Genomic DNA, 20,729 nt, shown 5'->3' with positions numbered 1-20,729 from the left:
CTCTCGCCATATTTGTCGATGGAAGCAGAGAGACGGGAAGGACAGAGCAAGAACACAAAGAACAAAGCTCAACTTCGAATAAAAAATCCTTCCTCAAAACTCAACGGATCGAAAGGAAACTTGAGCCATAGAAATAACACCTCGAGGACTAATAGATCCAGAAAAAGGATCTCATACTCATCTCGGATTTTGGAGAAACTGAACGCCCTTCAAGAAGCTTGGTTTGGGGAAAACATCAAATTCACGCTGAATTAGCGAGGGATTTTAAGGGATCACACCAAAGATACTCACAAGTATCCAAGCAACAAAATCCCTAACAAATTTCACGGGATTTGAGCTCAAACACGAAGAAAAAAAATCCCTCCAAAAAGCTCCGAAAATCCTGAAAAAAGATAAATTTCAGATTCAAAGAGGTTGGAACAATATGGTATGAAATTGATTTTTGGATTACTCCATCATGTTCGGTTGCAAGCCGCTCCTTGCAAAATCAAAGCTTGGATGGCAAAAAGCTCAAGAGCCACTCATCTTTCCACCTCTCTCACCTACCAAAGGCTCTCACCCACACAAATGAGAAGCTCACTACCAACAGATAGATTACATTTTCAGAAAACTTTTGGCACCAATTTGAATTATACTGATTCGAAATGAATTAGTTATGAATTTTTTAATTAAATCTAAACTTTTTAAATTTCTAGAAAATACAAAACCACCCTCGAAACTACCCGAAGGGTCAAATTTGCCGTTTTAATAGTTGAATGATCCTCCCTATCTGGTTTTATAGTTATGGGTTGAAAATCAAACTTCTACTATAGTTGGAGGGTGAAGATCGGACTTTCCCTAGTTAAAACACTAATAAAGGAACAAGTCTATTTGACCCTTTACCTATTGCTAATGTTCGATTTACCTATAAATAACACAAGGTACTTTTACACCCTAAACTATTTAATATTGTGCAAATTACACAACCAAAGCTAAGCTTGGGTTGACATAAGTGCCGGCCCTAGAGAGGTGCGACAGCCGAGGGCCTATGGGAGGGAGGGGCTAGGTCCATGTATATTGTATACCTATACAGAGACCCTCGGCCATACCCCGTACACGGTATGCTGCGAAGAGGTCGTGGCAAGCCAGCAGTCTGATCGCGAAGCGAATGCGAAGAGGCATCGAGGCTCGAGGCGGCACGCAGCAATCTGATCTGTGATCTGATCGCGGCGCCGCGGTGGCCGCGTTAAAAAGTAAAAACCCCAACCGTCCGCAGCTCCCTCCGCCTCATCGGCACCCTACTCCATGACGTCGCCTCGCTCCGCGCCTCCACCGACTGCCGGTGAGTGCGTGCTTTTGTCGGTCTTTTTTTTCCTGCGATGTTGGTGCTTTTTGATGGATGCTGATTTTTCTCTTGTGGTTTTGTTGCTGATTTGGCGGCGATCAGGCCCTCCGATCATTGTAGCCAATCAATCATCACTTCATCAATTATCAGTTCATCGGCCGATCAGGCTCTAGCCTCTAGGTATTTTTTTCCTTGACCATTTTTTAATCTAAATTAATTACTTTAGACTTCTAAGTTCAACTCAAAAAAAATTGATAACGTTTTTGGGTTCTTGTTCAACTCAAAAAATTTGAAATCTTTGGATGAACCTGATCTTTGGCTGCGCTGTAAGAATTTTGTGGAAATATTTTCTCATGATAACTCATCCGATGTTGAGAACAATGATTTTTTTTCAGAATTAAAGGTGCTACAAGTGACTTTGCCAGATTCTTTGATGTCAGCGCTTGAGATTCTGGAGTTTGTTATAGCTGCAGATTGTTATCCAAATGTTTTAGTTGCCTATCGAATCCTCTTAACTGTACCTGTGACTGTAGCTTCGGCTGAAAGAAGTTTCTCAAAATTGAAGTTGTTGAAGAACTATTTAAGATCAACTATGTCACAAGAAAGCTTAAATGGATTGGCTATGTGCATCATCAAGAGGGATATCTTGGACACTATTGATCTCAATACCGTCCTTGATGATTTTGCATCAAGAAACGTCTGAAGAACTATCTTTTTATGAGAAGCAATGGATATTATGGAGTTCAATTCTTCTTTAAGGTAATCATATTAGTTTTAGTCTACATTATTCCAATTAGCAAACATATTAAATTAAAAATATATCACTGGATTTGTTTTCGCTTTGCAAGAAAAAATAGCGCTTATATATATTATAAGATTTATATAGACTAGAGGGGCCGTCGCGACAAGTTCGCCAGAGGGCCCTCGAAATCTTAGGACCGGCGCTGGTTGACATGTCCATAGTGTTGCTACTAGCTTGGTAACTTGGCACATATAATGGATTGAGGTGGGCCCATACCATGGACCAGCACTGGAGAGCTTGGAGTTGCTTGCCATGGCTTTATTCACCATAGCCAACGCCACAGCGTGGGTCGATAATGGCTGGGAGGCAGGGTAATCGGTTGCCCTGGACGCTGCAAGCACAAAGACGTCAACTTCGGTGATGACATATTGGCCGTCGCCCCGTTCCCCCATGAATCCCCCTTGGCTAGGGTATCGATGTCATCTGCACACCTTTTGCTAGTGTTCTAATCGAGACAGATGGGGCTGTTTGCACAGCTCACAAAGTCACAAGTTAGTTTATTATTTTCTAATTGGCTTGCCACGAGCTTTAATTCGTTGGGATATGTCCAGAAACTTTATTCCACTTTTTTTTCCATTGGCAAGACAATTTGCAAGACAGCTTGATGAACTTTATTTGATCTATAATCAGTGTGTTTGGTGTAGAGCACAACAAGGACACGACAAATCAGGGAAGCGCGCATGTGGTACGGCAACCTCCTCTTGGGGCTCCTATATATCCTGTCATACGTCTCTTACACAGGTCCTATATATTCCTGTGTAAGATGAATATCATATGTCTCTTTAAGCCCGATCAACAGCCCAGCTAAACGGTACAAGCTTATATGACCACCCGTAGGTCCTCTCTGTTGTTATGCTACACAAACACGGCGCGCAACGCAGAGAGGCAGGCTGTTCGGCAGCATGCAAGCTTTTTTTTCTTTTGCTTTCATTATTCTTCTAATAATCCTAATTACATTAGTTGATTATATATAAGACGTATAGTATTGTGACTTTTAACATTATATAAAAGTTTGTTCAACAAAGTGAAAACATAATTTAACATTCTAATTATACGTGAAAGGGCCTCTAGTGGTTAGAGCACATGAGGTTCGACTCCCTGGCAAGGGCTTCCCATCCTATTCAAAAGTAGAACTATAGTCAATATTTTTAAATATTAGATTCAACATCTCCCGAAACCTAGTTCAACAATTTATATAAGCTAGTTCAACATTTTTATTTAAACTGCTAAAATAGTATACCGAAAATTTTGAAATTGTATATAAAAAATGTAGAAAATAAAAAAATGAAAAAAATATATATTAACATTAGATATTATTTTATTGCCTTATTCAAAGCTTCAAACAGATTTGAAAGCAGACCCTTGGTTTGGAAGAAAAATGCATTCGAAGAAATGTTCCGATCCAACCAACCAGTGGGTGAGACGTGGCGCTAGGCATGCCTTATTGCTCCCTGCGCAGCAGCACAGGGGCCCAGCAGATATATTACACCCGCCCAATAGCAGGCTGCCACTTGTCCGTGAGATGTGTAACATAAAAAACCTCCGGTGTTGCCGTGACATAAAAAAAAGGGGCCAAATGGACTTCTTCGTCGGATAAAAAAAATCAGTGAATTGCCTGGTCCTTTCAGGAAGAGAAGACAGGCCCAGTGAATGTTTCAGACTGGGCACAGCACTGGGCGGTCCTGTGCTAGAATGACGTGGGCTTCGCACAAGCAAGGATTTTTTTAATTATAAAGCAACCCCAAAAGGTCCAATTTTCTGGGTTCCTTTTGCTGGTCCATTTCTGTTCCCTGCTAATGTGTTTTGTTCAATCATATGGAGACATGGTGAACCTGAAGCTGTCAGACTAAAGAAGGGAAACCTCCTAAGAAAGGTATAGCTACTTCTTGTTTTCGTTGTCCATGGAAAAAAAATCAAACGTACTAACGGATCCCAGCTCCAACGAAGCTTAGGGTGCGTTTGGTTTGGAGACCATGTGGGCTGGGATGATCCTATCCTAATTTTTTTGAAACTGTCCCATCTGCTGTTTGGTTGAGAAGGATGAATCCATCCTAAATTTGTGTTTGGTAGAGAGGATAGGAACTAATAGGATGGATGGAATGCTAACATCGCTATGCACCTTCTGTCACACGCTAAAATTTTTGAATTTCAGGATCTGATTAGAAAGACTAATTGAACAATGATTTCTTTTTAAAAAAATTCAACATTAATTTTTCTTGACAGGAAATTTACTATAGGAAAAAGACAATCGTTGTTTTTCTGAATTAAATAAAGTTGTTCTTTATGTGTGCATTCATGCTGATGCATTCTGGTGTTTCATGAGTGTAAAAATTTCAAAAATGCGTTCAGATGATGATCAGGTTTTTCCGAGAATTTTCCAGAATTTCCTAAAATTTATTCTCATTTTTTAAGAGCTAAATTCAATTTTTGGAAAGCTCTATAATCATTTTTACAAGCTCTAAGTATTTTATTTGGATTGATCCTGTCCCAATATATCTCTAAGAATTTCCCTAAAATTTTTGGGATTTTCAGAGTATTTTTTGTGACTTAATTAATTTATCTAGATTTATCTTTACACGGGAAATGTTTCTGAAAAAAGAAAACTTCTCTATACTATCGGGGCGAGCCCGTGGGCCCGACCCATTATGGCCCGCCAAGGCCCATCCGAGCCCGCGGCCGTGGGAGCTCTCCCGGCCGCACGGCAACGCCGCCGCCACCACCAGCCTTGCCGTACGCGCCATGCCGCGGCCGCCCCGCGCCTCTGCTGCACCGCTTGCCGCCGCCTTCACCGCCGCCTGCGCCGTGCCGCCGTTCGTCGTCCGCCGGCCGAGCCGGGCGTCGCCGCCGGCTCGCCAGATTCGCTGGCTCCGTCGCCCGCCGGAGGAAGCCGCCACCACGAGGAGCCCCACGACGTCGAGGCGAAGCCAAAGCGCCGCTTCTCATCGCCAATGGGTCACCGGAGCGCTGCCACGGCATGGAGGCCGAGCCGCTGCCGCCCGCCGTGTGCCATCACCGGTCGGCCGCCGTTCCCCCGCGTCCGTTGCCCGCCGGAGCAAATCAAGTTCACCAGCAGCTTCACCTCACCGAGCCGCATCTCTGCCGCCGCTCGCCTTTGTCTCTCCGTCGCCGGAGCGTCGCCCGCTCGCGACAGCCCAGGCCGGCCGCCGTCGACCGCCGCTGGCCAAATTTTCAGCCGTTGCACCACCTCCCCGCCGTTGGTGAGAACATCCCCGTGCTCCCCTCGATCTCCTCTTCCCTTTGTGCCGCCGCCCGAAACCCTAGGCCGCCGGAGCGCCGGCAAGCCAGCCGGCCAGAGCCGCCCTCGCGCGGGAGAAAGTAGGAGCCCGGTTCTTTTGTGTTTAGGCCCCTGAGAAACCCTTTAATAGTTATCTTATTCCTTGTGTCTTGCGTCTTTAGCAGAAAAAACCCTGGAAAGGGTACATGCCCATAGCCCTGTTAATTGGGTTGGGTTTATTAGTTTAATTGGTTTGGTTTCTATAATGAGCTCATTTGGATTGATTTGTAATGGGTTCGCCTAATAGATGGTTTGGTTTAGGTTAGGTTTTACAAACGGATAGTTTGGAGGGTGTTTAGGGGTCTGGTATTGTTTTGGGGTCCAAAAGGCTCTCAACTCGTGGGTTGAGACCCGTTAAGAATTATAAAGCCTGGAGCTTCACCTGTCAAGAGTCGGATCCTAAAACTAAAACCTCGTGTTTACATAGAAATTGACCGAAATTTGTTGCAGTTGAATTAGCTTGATAGTCCGCTACTTTGTGCAAAGTAGTGCGGTTGGACTTATATGTGGGTCCCGCGTCAAGAGTTGGACCCTAAAACTAAAACCTCGCGTTCACACCTTAAAATTTTGAAGAAATTGACCGAAACTTGTTGCAGATGAATTAGCTTGACAGTCCGCTACTTTGTGCAAAGTAGTGCGACTGGACTTATATGTGGGCCCTGCGTCAAAGAGTCGGACCCTAAAACTAAAACCTCGCGTTCACACCTTCAAATTTTAGAGAAATTGACCAAAACTTGTTGCAGATGAATTAGTTTGACAGCCGTTACTTTGTGCAAAATAGGGTGGCGGATTTACATGTGGACCCTGCGTCAAGAGTCGCATACAAACTCAAACAAAAAAAAACTACCTAATGAGTTTTTATTGGGTACCTAATGGGTTCTTATTGGGTTGTAACCATATTTGGCAAGCAGTTTGTATAACTTATGCAATGGAAAGTTTGGGGTTGTGTGGTGTGTGATGGTGGAGGTTTGGTTTGAGGTGGGTTATATTTATTTTCTTGTGAGAATGGATTGGTGGGGTTATAACTTGGGTTACAACCCAATTAGCAGGACTACATGCCCATAACCGAGCCCTTGCCATGATCTTTTGAAGATCTAACCCTGACCTTGGACCTTTTCACAAGCACTGTTTCTTGTGTCTTGTGAATCTTCTCTGCTAGCCTGTTAATTCTGTTTAGGTCCTTAAAACCTTGTTTAATATATAAATTACATGTTTTAGCTCCGTTTTTATCCGTTCAAGTTGCTTTAGATTCATAACCACATAAATTACACGTTAGTGGTGATGTTTTCCATCATTGTATATTTTTGAAAATAAATTTAATATTAATTTGGTTTAACACCTATTAAACATGTTGTCTTTAATTAAAAGCTATTTAGTATTATACACCGCTTTTCATAAAAAGTGTTAATTTGATTAATGCTTAATCTTAAATTTTTTAACAATTAAAAGCTATTTAGAGATATACCTCGGCTTTTTATAAATTAAACTCAATTTGATTAATGTGTATTCAATTTGTTTTATAAATAAAAGCTACATAGGTTATATCTCAGGTTTCCATAATTAAATGTTAATTTGGATTATATAAATATAAATGTGATTTTGAATTATAATTTGGTTAGTTCAACCCGAATCATAAAGTTGTGCCCTTAGATGTTCCCCATATGATATCTTTTCCAAATTAAATGTTTAAAATGGTATAAACTATACATGACATTTGTAACTAAAATTTGACTAAGCTTTACTTCATGTTTTTAAAAATATAAATATAATGTGAGTTAATTTTAACATAGGATATTTCTCTGAAATATCATCCACATATTCTACATTTAAAATGTGTGAAGCACATAGTTTCTTTTCTTTTATGAACCCAACTCTTTCGATAGTGTATCTTCTCAACTAAAGTTTCATTTTAGTCGGTTTTTGCTATGTTAATTTCCTAATCGTAAGCTATAGTTTAGCAATATTATTTTGCCATGTTTCATGTTTTTGATAATAAATATGATATTAATTTTGATTAATACTTATTTACTCATCTTTTCTAATTAAAAGCTAATTAGGTTCATACAACGGTTTTCTTTAAGAAAGTGGTAATATGATTAACATCAACGTGAATGAGTTTCTAATTATAACTTGTTTTAGTTCAATGTAACATATAAAGTTATCGGTTAGATGTTATTACATATAGTTTATTTTCCAAATTTAAATGTTTAAATAGCATAATTTGTACATGAATATTTATAAATAAAAGTTGACTAAGTTTTACATCATCTTTTCATATACAAATATAATTTGAATTAACTCTAACTTAGGTATTTTCTAAAAGTATCCTTTACATGTGTTTTCTAAATAAAAATAAATGCAGCATATTGCTTTTGTCTTTTCTTTTACAAAAAGTTTCTCTGCTAGATGTGTGTCTTCAACGATATCGTTCTTAGTGTTTGACGCGCCTCTGTGATCTTAGAATCGAGCCCTATCCTTTAGTACATTCTTTTAAAAGCTTTTCTTTGATTGGTATATTGTTCTTAGTTGTACTTATTTGTTTGCTTTTATGTTTGTGCCAATGATTGCTAGAAGGATCGTTGTTCAAAAGATTTGAAGATTAAGAGTTTTAAGAGAGCAAGAGCGGAAGAGCAGTAAGAGCAACTTTTCGTTGGAGAAAGGCAAGTGTCCCTAACCATCCTTCTACCTATACTTTGTTTATAATATCATGATAATTTTAACTGGAACATGGAGTGACCACCTAGGAAAATAGTGCAACCACAAGAACTACATGGCTCTGCTCTTGGCTAATTAATTAGACACTCTAGTTTGGGGTAATCTTTTGGAGGGGAGGCGTTGATGGGGTATAACCCGGTGCTCGGTCTGATCTGCTCTATGGTAGCTTCGCAGTCTTGAGAGAGGTTTATGCTCTGCTTCGACCTGAAACCTTGGCGGGTTACCACTTACTAGAAAATCTTTGTAAAGGCCTCGTAGCGTCCCTATGCAGACCTCGGTAGTGTGATGAGTGCATGATCAGCACAACATAGTTGGGTCTAAAGTTCTCTAAACTTTTACGTGACTTGTGGTGAAAGTGTACAACCTCTGCAGAGTGTAAAACTGATATACCAGCCATGCTCATGGTGAAGAGCAGCCTGAACCCTCACATGATTAAATAAACGTGAAGATGGACTTAAATCGTTATTTTGGTTATTTCTTGTGGTCCTGCTGAGTACCAACCATAAGTGTACTCACCCTTGCTAACTACTGCTCAGAAGAGGAAGGTGTGTGAAGTTTTCTAAAGATGATGCTGAGTTCTAGGCGTACGTAGCCCCCCAATTGATTGCCTGTGAAGTTTGTAGCCTCCGTTTCCAGGATGAAGCTGTATATCTCTGATAGACTCGTAAGTCTTTATTTATATTTTCTTTATATGATATTGTTACTGTTATTCACTGATGATGTCACTATATGTATGAAACTAGATCCTGACACATATATAGGTAGTACTTGATTTTATTTTAAAATCGAATGTGACACCTTCCTGCAAGACCCACGTGTTAGTCTCACTTCTTCCATCTTCTTCTTCATCCATTCCCTCTGGTTCTTCTCTTTGCTCCCGTGAAAACTGCCAGCCACCCTTGGATGAAATTCATTATCCTTATTGAATCCCAGCTCAATCACTCACAACTACATCATCGTTGATATCTTGCGAACCAATTTGATTACTCAGCTTCGTGAATCAATGGAGGAATGAGCTAAATCGAGGAGGAAGGAGATTGAGGACATAGCCACTAATAGAGAACTGACATTCCATCCAACCCCTTTAATCCCGATTAACATTGGACCCGTGACTAAAGTAGATTTGTAGTCCCAGTTGTAACGGCTAAAAAAAATCCCACCGATACTGCACCCTTTTATCCTGGTTGGAAATTCGAACTAAGACTAGGGGGGCCTTTAGTCCCGGTTGGTGTTTCCAACCCAGACAAAACGTCCCTTTCCACGCGCCCCCTCTCTCCCTCTACACCTTATCTTCTCCTCCTCTCCCTTATCCTCGCGCAGGCGCTCTCCTCCTCTCCCTTTCTTCCAGAAACTTCCTCTCCTCCCTCTTCTCTCCTCCCTCTCCTCCTCTCTCCACTCTCTGCGCCGCTAGCGTGCAGGGCGCAGGGCCTCCCCGACCGGGCCGCCTGGCCTCCGGCGCAGGCTGCCGGAGCGCGGCGCGCACAGGGCCTCCGCAACTGGGCCGCATGGCCTCCAGCGCACGGGGCCTCCCTGTTCGAGCCGCATGGCCACTGGTGTACGGTGCGTCAGGCCTCCCTGACCAGGAGCCTGACCGCCGGCGTGGGGCTGGGCCGCCTGGCCTCCGATGCGGGCCGCTGTCACATGACGCGCGGGGAGCTGAATAGGCAGCTGAAGGTGCGGCTCGGGAAGCTGCATGGGCATCAGAAATGGAGGCCTTGGATGCTAGTCGGAAAGCTACGATCTCTAAAACGAGAGCGTAAACCACCCCTAGCTCCTTCCTGCTTTTGCATTATCTTTGGTTCCTCAGGGATGAGCAACTAACAGCTAGCTGGTTCTTATTTTTTGGTAGTTCTAGCCGTGACGAAGAGGAAAGGCTTTTGATTAATTGTTAACTTCATCTTGGTTTCACTGGTGATGCGCAGGGAAATGGCTTTCCTTCAATAGATTTATGACGGCTCTGATTTTTGCGTGGGGGTTTATCTTCACGTCTTGGATCCTTCGAATCCGCTCTATGTCTTAATCTAGCTAGTACTGTACGTATCCATGGCCCATCTAGCCATCGTCGATCAGTATGGTTATTATTTGTTAGAAGCGTGCGCTTCAGAACAGATGATCCTGTCACCCTGTGGTTTGTTTTGCAAACTAGACATGTCTCGAAAAATTCCATGTGTTTTTGTGGCGGATGCACCGAAAAATTTCATGTGTTCTTCGATATTGGCATATTTGTGCAAAGTTATTTGAGAAGTTCATGAGAAGTTGTTTTATGAAATAAGTTTATCGGATCAAAATCAGAAAAAGAAAAGACTAACCGGAATATTAATTATTGGCTAGTTTTTTTATTTTTTTAAATCTTTTAGTCCCGGTTGGTAATACCAACGGGGACTAAAAGGGCAAGTGCATGCGCCTAGCGTGGCCGCCCTTTATTCCTAGGTGAATGACCCGGGATTAAAGAATCCTCCTTCGTCTCGAAAATTTAATCCCGGATGGATTTTTGGTATCTTTGAGCCCTACCAACCGAGACTAATGCCGCGTTTTCCACCAGTGAGAGGTTCCTCCGCTCCTTCACTCAAGGTGGCTGGCGTCACTCGAGGTTGCTTGTGGTGGCTGGCAACATTGCTCCGTGCCTGCCCGCCGTGGCCGGCGGCGCTGCTCCGCCCGCGCCTCCCCGCGGTGGCCGACAGCGCTCGTCTGCCAGCAGGGGCCGGTGGCGCTTGTCCTCCTCGCCACCGCACCTGCGCCACGAAGGTCGCGAGCTCGCCCGTGTACGTTCGGCGACTGGCCTGGAGCTCGCCCGCGCGAAGACAGCATCCCGCACCTTCGAGGTATATTCCTCTTTTGGGACCGCCCCATCCCGGTGACTCCAAATCAAACACCAAACACTGTATAATTTGGGATCGTCCCGTTCCATCCCGTCCCGTCCTTGAAACCAAACACACCCTTAGCAACCAAGCAACACTGAGGCCAGATACTTCCCAGTCCATGGTCTCGCTTGTAGTATGCATGGCTGCCGCTGCCTAGTGGCCGCTGTGGTCTTGCATGGGGTGTTCAGTGACGAAAAGCCAAAGTTTCATCTAATAATGTCGTGCATGCAAACTTTATCTCGGCTGTTCTATCAGATATCGTGATATCAGCGTTATCGGTCTACCAGCTGACCTGCACATTGTTGCAAAACTTGGCAGGTAGTTGAAAGATATAGGCCAATGTTTTGCCTGAAAACAAAATTTGCGGAGCCAGCTTTAACTTTATGCTAGATGTGAAGCAAATTAAACTAGAAAAGTAGCAGATCAAAATACGCGCTAAACATGTTGAGTAATCCAAGACTGCTATGAGCAGATAGGTTCCAACTTCCAAGTGGCATGGATCCAAACCATGGGCTATGCAGCACAAGGAATTTCTCTGGTCCTCCTTTGTTTACGTGACTTGTGTCTCAAGATCCTCCAATCCAGGGTTATTTCTTCCCACCTTTTAAGGTGAAGGAAAGGTTGAGTTGTTCTCTAATTTGGAGTTTAGCCACAGGTGATCAAGGACTTAATGGTCATATTAATCTGTTAGCTTATTGGCATGTCCGAGTCTGACTGATAACAAGGCCCTGTCCCATTTTTCCTCGAACAAATTGCACCTTTGCGCTCACTTGTGCGTTTCGCTGGCCAACCACAGAGCATCTCTTTATCTTTTGGCAAAGGGAAGGGACAGAAATAGTTTAAGGGGGTGTTTGGGAGGAGGGGGCTAAACTTTAGCCGTGTCACATCGGATGTTCGGATACTAATTAGAAGGACTAAACATAAGCTAATTACAAAACTAATTGCAAAATCCCTAGGCTAAATCGCGAGACGAATCTATTAAGCCAATTAATCCATCATTAGTGAATGGTTACTGTAGCACCATATTGTCAAATCATGGACTAATTAGGTTTAATAGATTCGCCTCGCGATTTAGCCTAGGGGTTGTGTAATTAGTTTTGTAATTAGTTTAGGTTTAATACTCCTAATTAGTGTTAAACATTCGATGTGACGGGGTTAAAATTTAACCCCCTCCTCCCAAACACCCCTAAAGCAAGTTTCCGTTTGACCACTTCGTGCTAACGAGATCCAGGAGTTATTATTTTTGAATTAGCCGGCGAACAAGCTGGATCCACAAGTTTGAACAAAAAGCCAGAAAAGTTTCGCACATGAAAAGCAGGTCTCGGAAAAAGTTTCAATAAAAAAATAAATTTCTAATGGGGCCACTGCCTCGCTCGCCGCGGACGCCAAGCACACGCGGAGGCCTTTACTTCGCCGCTCGATCGCCGCTGCCGCTTCACACCTCACATCACGCGCACTGCCTTTACTTCGCCGCCGGCCGCCGCAATTCATCGCGGCCGCCGCGCGCGCGGCGTTTTGCGCGCACATGTCTGGTGACAAATCGTCACCAGATCACGCTCGTGATCTGCAACGAGTCGACATCGTTCTTCTGAAAACTTAATCATCATTTAGTTTACTTTGGTTACTACCGGTCTACCACTGGTCACGGCCTTTTACGCGACATGCGGTCAGTAATCATCAGAAAGTTTGGAGTCAATTGCGCGCAGGCATAACGCAAGCCTTAGCGACTAAGCTCCTTCGCAGCTAAGTACCGGCAGGGTAGGCGACCAATCATTCCCAGCGCCTGAAAATCTCTGCACCAGAAAGCTGGATGCTCTCGCTTTATCCTTTTTGTTCCTTAGATTCCGGTTTGTACATGGATGCTTGAACACATGCACATACAAAACTAACCTCTTAATACTTAACTACTAGTACTATGATTCACCAAACTAATCAGCTTCTTAATAAACACTAAAACCGTAAACATGTGTATTACTATCAAGTGAGTTTGCTGTCAGACGAGAGTATCTCCCGCGGGACCGGAAAGGTAAACGATCTCGTTACAGCCTCGTCGGCGCAGGAGGATCTCTTTGGACTGGCAGCTTCCTATCGCCGGAGACCGATCAGGAGCAGTCGTCGTGCACCGCGGCGGCCGTCATCCGGAAGGCGCGGTCCCAGGCGTAGCGGAACCGCACGGCCGAGTTGGGCTCGATCCGGCAGCCGTTGCCGACGAGGTAGTCGCGGCCTTCCCGGCGGAATAGGCGCGGGTCGACGGCGACGGAGCTGGCGAAGCCCTCGGAGCGGAGGTACACGGCGCGGACGGCGCACCCGCAGGTGTTGCGCACCGCCACCACGAACACCGGGTCGTACCCGGCCTTCTCCCCAGTGTTGCTCTGTTCCACCGTCACGCTCGACGCGGCGCACTTCTTCGGGCTCGCCGCCGGCCTCGCCCCTGATCACCGTACGACCGCCATGAACGACAACAAAAAAGAAACAGATAGCTGAGTTTCTCAATCGACTTCTGATTGCATTTCCTCAGAAACAGCCGAGACCGATGCGAAGAGGTTCGTACCTTGCGCCTGGACGATGAGGAGAAGGGCAGGGAGTAGAATCAGCAGCTTCATGTAGTGGGCCATGACGGTGTTGCTCTGTTTAGCTGGGTTCTCGACCTCTGCTTGTGGCATGGAAAGGTGCTTGTGATGCCAACCCCCTCTATTTATAGAGGGAAAGGATGTACGTCTGAAACTCTGAATCCTGCCACTCCTCGTGCTCTGCTTTTGGTCCACATATTAAGATTAGAATGCGCAGTCCAAAGGACACGTCAGTACGCAATATGTTGGCAACAAGTGCAAGAGCATTTAGAAACTTATCACTTCACTTGCATTGTTAGTTGCCTTTTATGCTGAAAATGTGAAGGAAAATTTGCCAGTGAGCAAGTACATTTGTGTGACCTTGGATCTTCTGATGGACAGATGTGAGTGGTGGATGAAGGGGGTACCTTTTGGAACTTGCTTGCTGGTTTGGTGTCTAAAGAACTTATCTAACTCAAGATTGCAAGAACTATCTATTTTCAGAATTGAGAATGTGCCTTTCATTGTCATGACAGACTTGAACAACACATGATGCAAATAGGCTACCGTGCGCATGGTCGATTTCTTCAAGTTCAGAGCAAAGAAATGACTGAAACTACTTTTACAACGTTGTTAGCATAATGTTTTCCAGTGAATGATCAAAATTGATTCATTGCATCAAACATCTAACCATATGGAGGTCCCATAATTAATGTGGAACAATCCCCAGATGTGTGTTCTATCAGACGAGAAGCTCAGGTCAAATAGTTAATGTAACTCACAGCACAAAGTCCTCCAGGAAATTTCCATGTAGCCATGCCCACCGCCCACGTGATTTGCGAACCTGTTGCCGTCAATGCCACAGTCTTCTCCCACAGGAACACAATCGGAGGCCGACATGTCAGTGTCACAGACACTTGAATACGTTTGAGCCGTTGCGTCTATGTGCGTACACTGCATGTATTAACCACGGAACTCCTGTCCAATAAGAAGCAAGCATATATACATATATGTATATATATAATTATAATTATTACGTGTAACTATCAACCACGGAGTTTTTCCTTTTTGCTTTTTTTTTACATGTACAGTTTTGTTCCTCTTCTATATCAATGCAAACTGAGCAGCGGCCGCTTAAAAAAATAATATATAATTATAATTATATATCTGGCCAGTCAACTGGTGAGTCTTCAGAGAGTGTGTGCGTTTGGATGTATACTACGACCAAGCTCGCGGCAGGGTCTAGGCCGAGTTTACTAGAAGAGTAGGAGGGGCACAAGATAAAATCTTATTAGCGAGGCGAAACCCTGAGCTGGATATTCTAAAATAAAACAGAAACATCTGATCCTTTATTTCTTCGGACATTATTTAGAATTGGTTGCAGCTAACAGATAAAAATAGACTTGGACCGACTTTTGCTTTTGCATGGATGACTAAAATTCGCTCACCAACAACCAAGTTAATCGTACATGAAAAGCGTGATAAGGCCAAGGGGTGTAAGGTCCACGATTAGGCTCCTCTTCGAATGATTTCTTTAGGCATATACCAAAAAATATGTGGAAATTTGACCAGAATTGTGATTGTTAGCACATTTATTACAATTTCTCAGATCCTGGATACTGTGATAGAAAGAGCATTTACATGTCAACGAGTCTAATATGTCATAAGCTGAATTTTGGTGTGATGAAACTATTCCTCACTACTAATCTTCATCCGTGCTTCAAAGGGCCGAGGTAATGATGTACCAGTACTTTAAATTTCCCAAATCTCAAAAAACACTTCGAGGAGAGAGAAAGTAACGAAATACTAATTCCATGAACCAAACAGAGTCCAGACCAAATGGTGCTGTGGATGAATCTCAAGTCTGAAACCTGCCACTGCTCGTGCTCTGCTTTTGGTCAACAGATTATCATGGACAGTCCGAGGACATGTCAGAAATCAATGTGGGCAAGTGCAGGTGCCTTTAGAAACTTATCACTTCCACTTGCTTTGCCACTTGCCTTTATGCTGAAAATATGGAGAAAAATAGCCAGTGAGTAAATTAATTGATGCAAGCTTGGATCTCCTGCTGGCCAAACGTCAGTGGTGGGTAAAGGTGGTATCTTTTGGAAATTGCTTGCTAAGTTTGGTGTAAAGCTTCTAATATTTTATCTGTCTGGTTTTGCAGGATCTGCAACTCAAGATTGCAAGCACTATCTATTTCTGAGTTATGAATGTGACTTCATTGTCATGATTCATGACACACTTGAACAACACGTGCGGCAAATAGGATACCGTGTGATTCAGATTCTTCGAGTTAGGAGCAGATAAACGACTACAACCTGCAAATCGATGTATATATCCACGGCTAAGCTCGCGGCAGGGTTGAGCCCGCGTCTACTAGAAGAGTAGAAGGGACAATATAAACTCTGTTGAGGTAGACGAACCCCCGAGATGGATAAGATAATGGTCAGATGATGACCATCTTCGTGGTGTGGTGATGTGCAGACGAAACCCTGAACCTGAGTTGTCGATTGGAGAAGATCACATGTGATTCAAGTCTGCCTAAGATGATTGTCGAGATGCTGAGGATGAAAGAATGACCTCAGTAACAGGGAGAACGAAAATCTATTATAGATGGCCGTCCCTCGACATCAGCTAAGAAAAAAAATTATGTAGGCTAGAAATTATAAAGGATTGTTTGTTTGAGTTGCAGCTTTTGAGCTTCTTTGAAAAGAAAAGCTACTGCTGGCTTCTTGATTCTGAATAGTTAATACTAGCTTTTAGAAGATGTGTTTAGCTTTCTGAGCTCAAAAAACTATGAAAAGCTCATAAAACTGAGCTTTCTAGCTTTCCATGTAAACTCAGTTTTCCTGAACTTCCAGCTTTCTGAAAGCTGCACAAAAAGTTCACTGTTTATTTGAGCTTCTAGCTTTTCACACGAAGAAGCTCTCAGGAAGCTCAAATAAACAAGGCCTAAAAACCCAACAAAAACATCCGATTCCAGTCCTTTATTTTGCTCGACATTATTGAAGATTGGTTGCAACTAACACAACAAAATAGACTTGGACCAACTGTTTTTTTGGCGTAGGTGACTAAGCCTCGCTCACCAACGACCAATGTAATCAAACTTTATAAAAAGCGTGATAGGCTGTAAATTGCAGGCTCTTCTACGAATGAATCTCACAGTTTAGATCATGTCTTCACTGTCTTGGCTATCATGAACAACATTCACCATCTATATGCTACCGTGTTAGTCCTTGTGTCAATTTTAGTACAGGGGAAAGCCAATTATTTACCAGTTAAAGAAGGGGTAAAAGGAACACGATATTCTAAAGATGCGAGGAAAAACGGAACAGTGAGCAAGCAAAGGGGATACCTTTTTGAGCTTGTTTGTAACTAGTTTGATGTGAAGGGATCAGTGCTCTTTTCTTTTTGTTGGTTCCAGCAAAACTTTTAGATAAAAGCAGACTGCAAGCATAGATGTCTATTTCGGCAACTTGGGTTAAGTCGTCATTGCCGTGACTCACATGAATAACATGCTATTTACGTATTACTAGCAAAATGCCCGTGCGTTGCTATGGTAAAAGACCCATTGTATTTTTCAAACTAATAATATTTTATACCAACACAAATACTGCCATATCTTTTTTTTTCCTTTCGGTTCCCCGTAACATTTAACATTTCCTAAGTTTAAGAAGTTTTTTAGTAGCTACTGATTACCACGCATCAATTCTAACATCCAAGAGTGAAAACATGACACATTCACATTTAAGCAGTACTCCTATCAGCCATATTATTTGCTTGATATTTTCACCATTACTCAAAGAATGAGACGCCCCAGCTATCTGATCATGCAATTTAAGCTAGTTGTTTGGCACATGCTCAAGCCTTCTAAACTTGTCGAGTGCTGAGTGATTGGCTGCATCTGGTAGACAAAAGGAGGGCATCCTCTTTCTCGAAAACTAAAAGAACCACATAGTAATGCTATCATAAAACTAAAAGAACCAATCCTACTGCACATATTTTTACAGGATAGCAAATCTGATGTAAATCAAATCTGATAAAACATGATGAGCAGGTACAGGTTCAAACAGTAGGTACAGTCTTTAGTAACAGATTTAGTGAGAACAATAGCCAAATCTCAACTCATATCATATTGCTGTGTACGGCTGTGCACAAGTAGAACCAAAAACAAAAGACAGCAAGCATACTGCAGCGCGTTATTTGAACTGCAAGCTGAATTTGAATTTGAAAAACATCAGCAAAGAAATGGATGCATCAGCTCATAAAGGAGGTATGTATCCCTATAAAAAGAAACTGATTTATAAGGTAATTCAATCCACTGCAATTTACCTATGCAATTTCATAGTCGAGCATGATTTCATCGAACTCTGCATGGACCACAATCTAGATGTTCATCTCTGTTTTCAACAAATACTCGAATTCATCACCATATAGTAGGTAAACTACTCATCATCCTCGGCCTTGGACTTCTTTTTCTTTTTCTTCTTCCCTTCAGTGGCTGTCTTAGGTTCAGCTTCCTCTGAAACTTCGCGGCTCTTCTTCTTCTTCTTCTTGGGAGTTTCGTTAACCTCAGCGTCACCATTGGCAGCGCCATTCTCCTGCTCCTGGGTCTCCTCCTCTAGCTTATGCTTCTTTTTCTTCTTCTTCTCGGTTCCAGGCTCAGCTTCACCATCAGCAGCATTGGAGGGCTTATTCAGGTCCATTGCATCACCATCAGCCTTGGTCTTAAACTTCTTTTTCTTGTTTTTTCTTGGCAGATGCATCAGTCTTCTCATTATCTGCATACATTGAAGAACACCGTAAACAACATTGAACGCAGAATGGATATATTATCATAATGTAAATATGTATGCGCAACGTTAAATTTAGGCAAGAACGCAACCTCGATTCCTATCCGAGTCGGCCTCGATTCTGATCCGGTTCGGCAGCAAACTCTCCTGGCAGTCTGGCCCCGAGTCAGCCTCCATTCCGATCCGATTCGGCAGCGAGCTCTCCTAGCAGTCTAGCCTCCACCCCAATCACTGCCCGCTTTGCTGCCGCCTCGAGGATGCGGTGGCCATTACCGGGTCGACACGGCCAGCGTCGTGCGGGTCCTGAAGTGGCGCAGGAACCGGAGGATGATGGCATCGATGTCGGAGGACGGCGGGATGTCGTCGGTGGACATGGGGTGGAGGGCGAAGGTGGGAACCGGCCGCCGGCCCCGGAGCTGGACGGAGCGGCGGTAGGATGTCACCGGTGGAGATGGGGTGGAGGACGAAGGTGGGAACTGGCCGCCAGCCTCGGAGTCGGACGGAGCGGCAGCGTCTCGATCCCCCGAGGGAGGGGCCCGAAGCCGGACGGAGCGGCGGCATCTCAATCCCCCAAGGGAGGGGCCCGGAGCCGGACGGGCCGGACGGAGCGGCGGCGTCTCGATCCCCCGAGGGAGGGGAGGGGGACGAGGGAGCTGAGCTCTTTCCCCTTTAACCCCCTCGCTTTCCTATTTTTTCCAACCGAGCCCCCCTATACTCAGAATTGGACTGCGGGTTGATTTCACAAAACGTCAGGATTTTTTTGCAAAATTAGGGTGACGTACCAAAACTCCAGAGACATTGCTTGCTTTAATAATAGGTATAGATATCAGTCCTCATGTCAAGTATAGAATATAGAAACAGCAAACAAACATTACCCTTTTAAAAGGGTGTTAAGCTCGCCGGATATTTTGTTTGTGGTCCATTAACCAAACCATTGTTTCCAACATTGCGCCTTTTTAACGGATAGCCGAGTTATTATTCAAGTAGAACAGGCGTCCAAAGGATAATCAATTCAAACAGAGACTAAGCAAGTCTTCCGAGGAAATTTCCATGCTGAAGCCATGCCCATGTGAAGGCTGTGGCCGTCAAGGCAAGTCTTCTCCCATACAGAGACGAAAAAACTGAGACCGGCATACATCGCCGACACTATACAAGTCTGTGGAGTGCCTTCGCTGCTAAGCACCAGCAACCAATCATTCCCACCACCTGAAAATCTCTGCAGCGAAAAATTGGATCCTCTCGCTTATCCTTTTTGTTCATAAGATTCCGGTTCGTACATGGATGCTTGGAGCCTTGGACACGCGCACAGACAAACATACTCAACAACTAGTACTAGTATGATTCATCAAGCTAATGAACTTCGTAAAGCTAATCAACTACTTAACAAACACTAAACTTTTTTTTGCGAATTAAAAAGCTGAGAACATGTGTTTTATAAAGTGATCTCACTGTCAGACGAGTATCTCCAGGGACTGGAAAGAAAAACGATCTCGTTACAGGTGCTATTGCACTTCACTCGGAGAAGTAAGGTTCAACTGCGCAGTACTCCTTTTTGGATTGCCAGGCAAATTTGTCAGCTCGCTTTCGCCGGAGACCGATCAGGAGCAGTCGTCGTGCACGGCGGCGGCCGTCATCCGGAAGGCGCGGTCCCAGGCGTAGCTGAACCGCACGGCCGAGTTGGGCTCGATCCGGCCGCCGTCGCCGACGAGGTAGTCGCGGCCTTCCCGGCGGAACAGGCGCGGGTCGACGGCGACGGAGCTCGCGAAGCCCTCGGAGCGGAGGTACACGGCGCGGACGGCGCACCCGCAGGTGTTGCGCACCTCCACCTCGAACACAGGGTCGAACCCGGCCTTCTCACCCGTGTTGCTCTGCTCCACCGCCACGCTCGACGCCGTGCACTTCTTTGGATTTGGGCTCGCGGCCGGCCTCGCCCCTGCGTCGCCGCCAAGAACGAGCATAAAGAAGAAACAGAGAGATGGGTTTCCAGATCGATTCCTCATTGCATTTCTTCAGAGACAATCGAGAGCGATGAAAACTGATTCGTACCTTGTGCTTGGACGAGGAGGAGGAGAAGGGCAGGGAGGAGAAGCACGAGCTTCATGTTTTGAGCTGTGATGGTGTTGTTCTGTTCAGCTGGGTTCTCGAGCTTTGCTTGTGGCATGGAACGGTGCGTGTGATGCCACCCCCCTCTATTTATAGAGGGAAAGGTTTGTGCTGCAGAGCCCAAACCAAACGGTGATTCAATTCCTGTGCCTTGTTCGTGCATCTCAAGTGTGAAACCTTCTACTGCTCGTGCTCTGCTTTTGGTCCACAGATTAGCACGCACAGTCCCAAGACACGTTAGCAATCAATGCTGCCAAGTGCAGGTGCCTTTGGAAACTTAGGGG

The 20,729-nt window shown here is 44.2% G+C and overlaps 3 protein-coding genes and 1 long non-coding RNA gene across 4 annotated transcripts; 2 read left to right on the top strand and 2 right to left on the bottom strand.

Moving 5' to 3' along the window:
* The first annotated feature begins 4,611 nt into the window (after positions 1 to 4,611).
* On the top strand, positions 4,612 to 8,174 carry LOC111258281. Its single transcript, XM_022829396.1, has 2 exons — positions 4,612 to 5,344; positions 7,993 to 8,174. The coding sequence occupies exons 1-2, from the start codon at positions 4,772 to 4,774 to the stop codon at positions 8,056 to 8,058; spliced, it is 639 nt and encodes a 212-aa protein (XP_022685131.1). The 5' UTR covers positions 4,612 to 4,771; the 3' UTR covers positions 8,059 to 8,174.
* Positions 8,175 to 9,461: 1,287 nt separating this feature from the next.
* Positions 9,462 to 10,385, top strand: LOC101764148. The gene is made up of 2 exons (XR_215670.3): positions 9,462 to 9,892; positions 10,059 to 10,385. It is a non-coding gene; the product is annotated as an uncharacterized LOC101764148 (long non-coding RNA).
* A 2,404-nt stretch (positions 10,386 to 12,789) lies between these two features.
* On the bottom strand, positions 12,790 to 13,679 carry LOC101763747. Its single transcript, XM_004979268.2, has 2 exons — positions 13,549 to 13,679; positions 12,790 to 13,428 (listed from the first exon to the last, which is right to left on the bottom strand). Exons 1-2 carry the CDS (start codon positions 13,658 to 13,660, stop codon positions 13,100 to 13,102), a joined length of 441 nt encoding a protein of 146 aa, XP_004979325.2. The 5' UTR covers positions 13,661 to 13,679; the 3' UTR covers positions 12,790 to 13,099.
* A 5,880-nt stretch (positions 13,680 to 19,559) lies between these two features.
* LOC101763345 lies at positions 19,560 to 20,528 on the bottom strand. Its single transcript, XM_004979267.3, has 2 exons — positions 20,389 to 20,528; positions 19,560 to 20,275 (listed from the first exon to the last, which is right to left on the bottom strand). The coding sequence occupies exons 1-2, from the start codon at positions 20,501 to 20,503 to the stop codon at positions 19,941 to 19,943; spliced, it is 450 nt and encodes a 149-aa protein (XP_004979324.1). The 5' UTR covers positions 20,504 to 20,528; the 3' UTR covers positions 19,560 to 19,940.
* Positions 20,529 to 20,729: the final 201 nt, after the last annotated feature.

This window comes from Setaria italica, chromosome VIII, assembly GCF_000263155.2.
Source record: "Setaria italica strain Yugu1 chromosome VIII, Setaria_italica_v2.0, whole genome shotgun sequence".
Taxonomy (NCBI): Eukaryota; Viridiplantae; Streptophyta; class Magnoliopsida; order Poales; family Poaceae; genus Setaria; species Setaria italica.
This window is presented reverse-complemented; position numbering and strand designations above follow the sequence as displayed.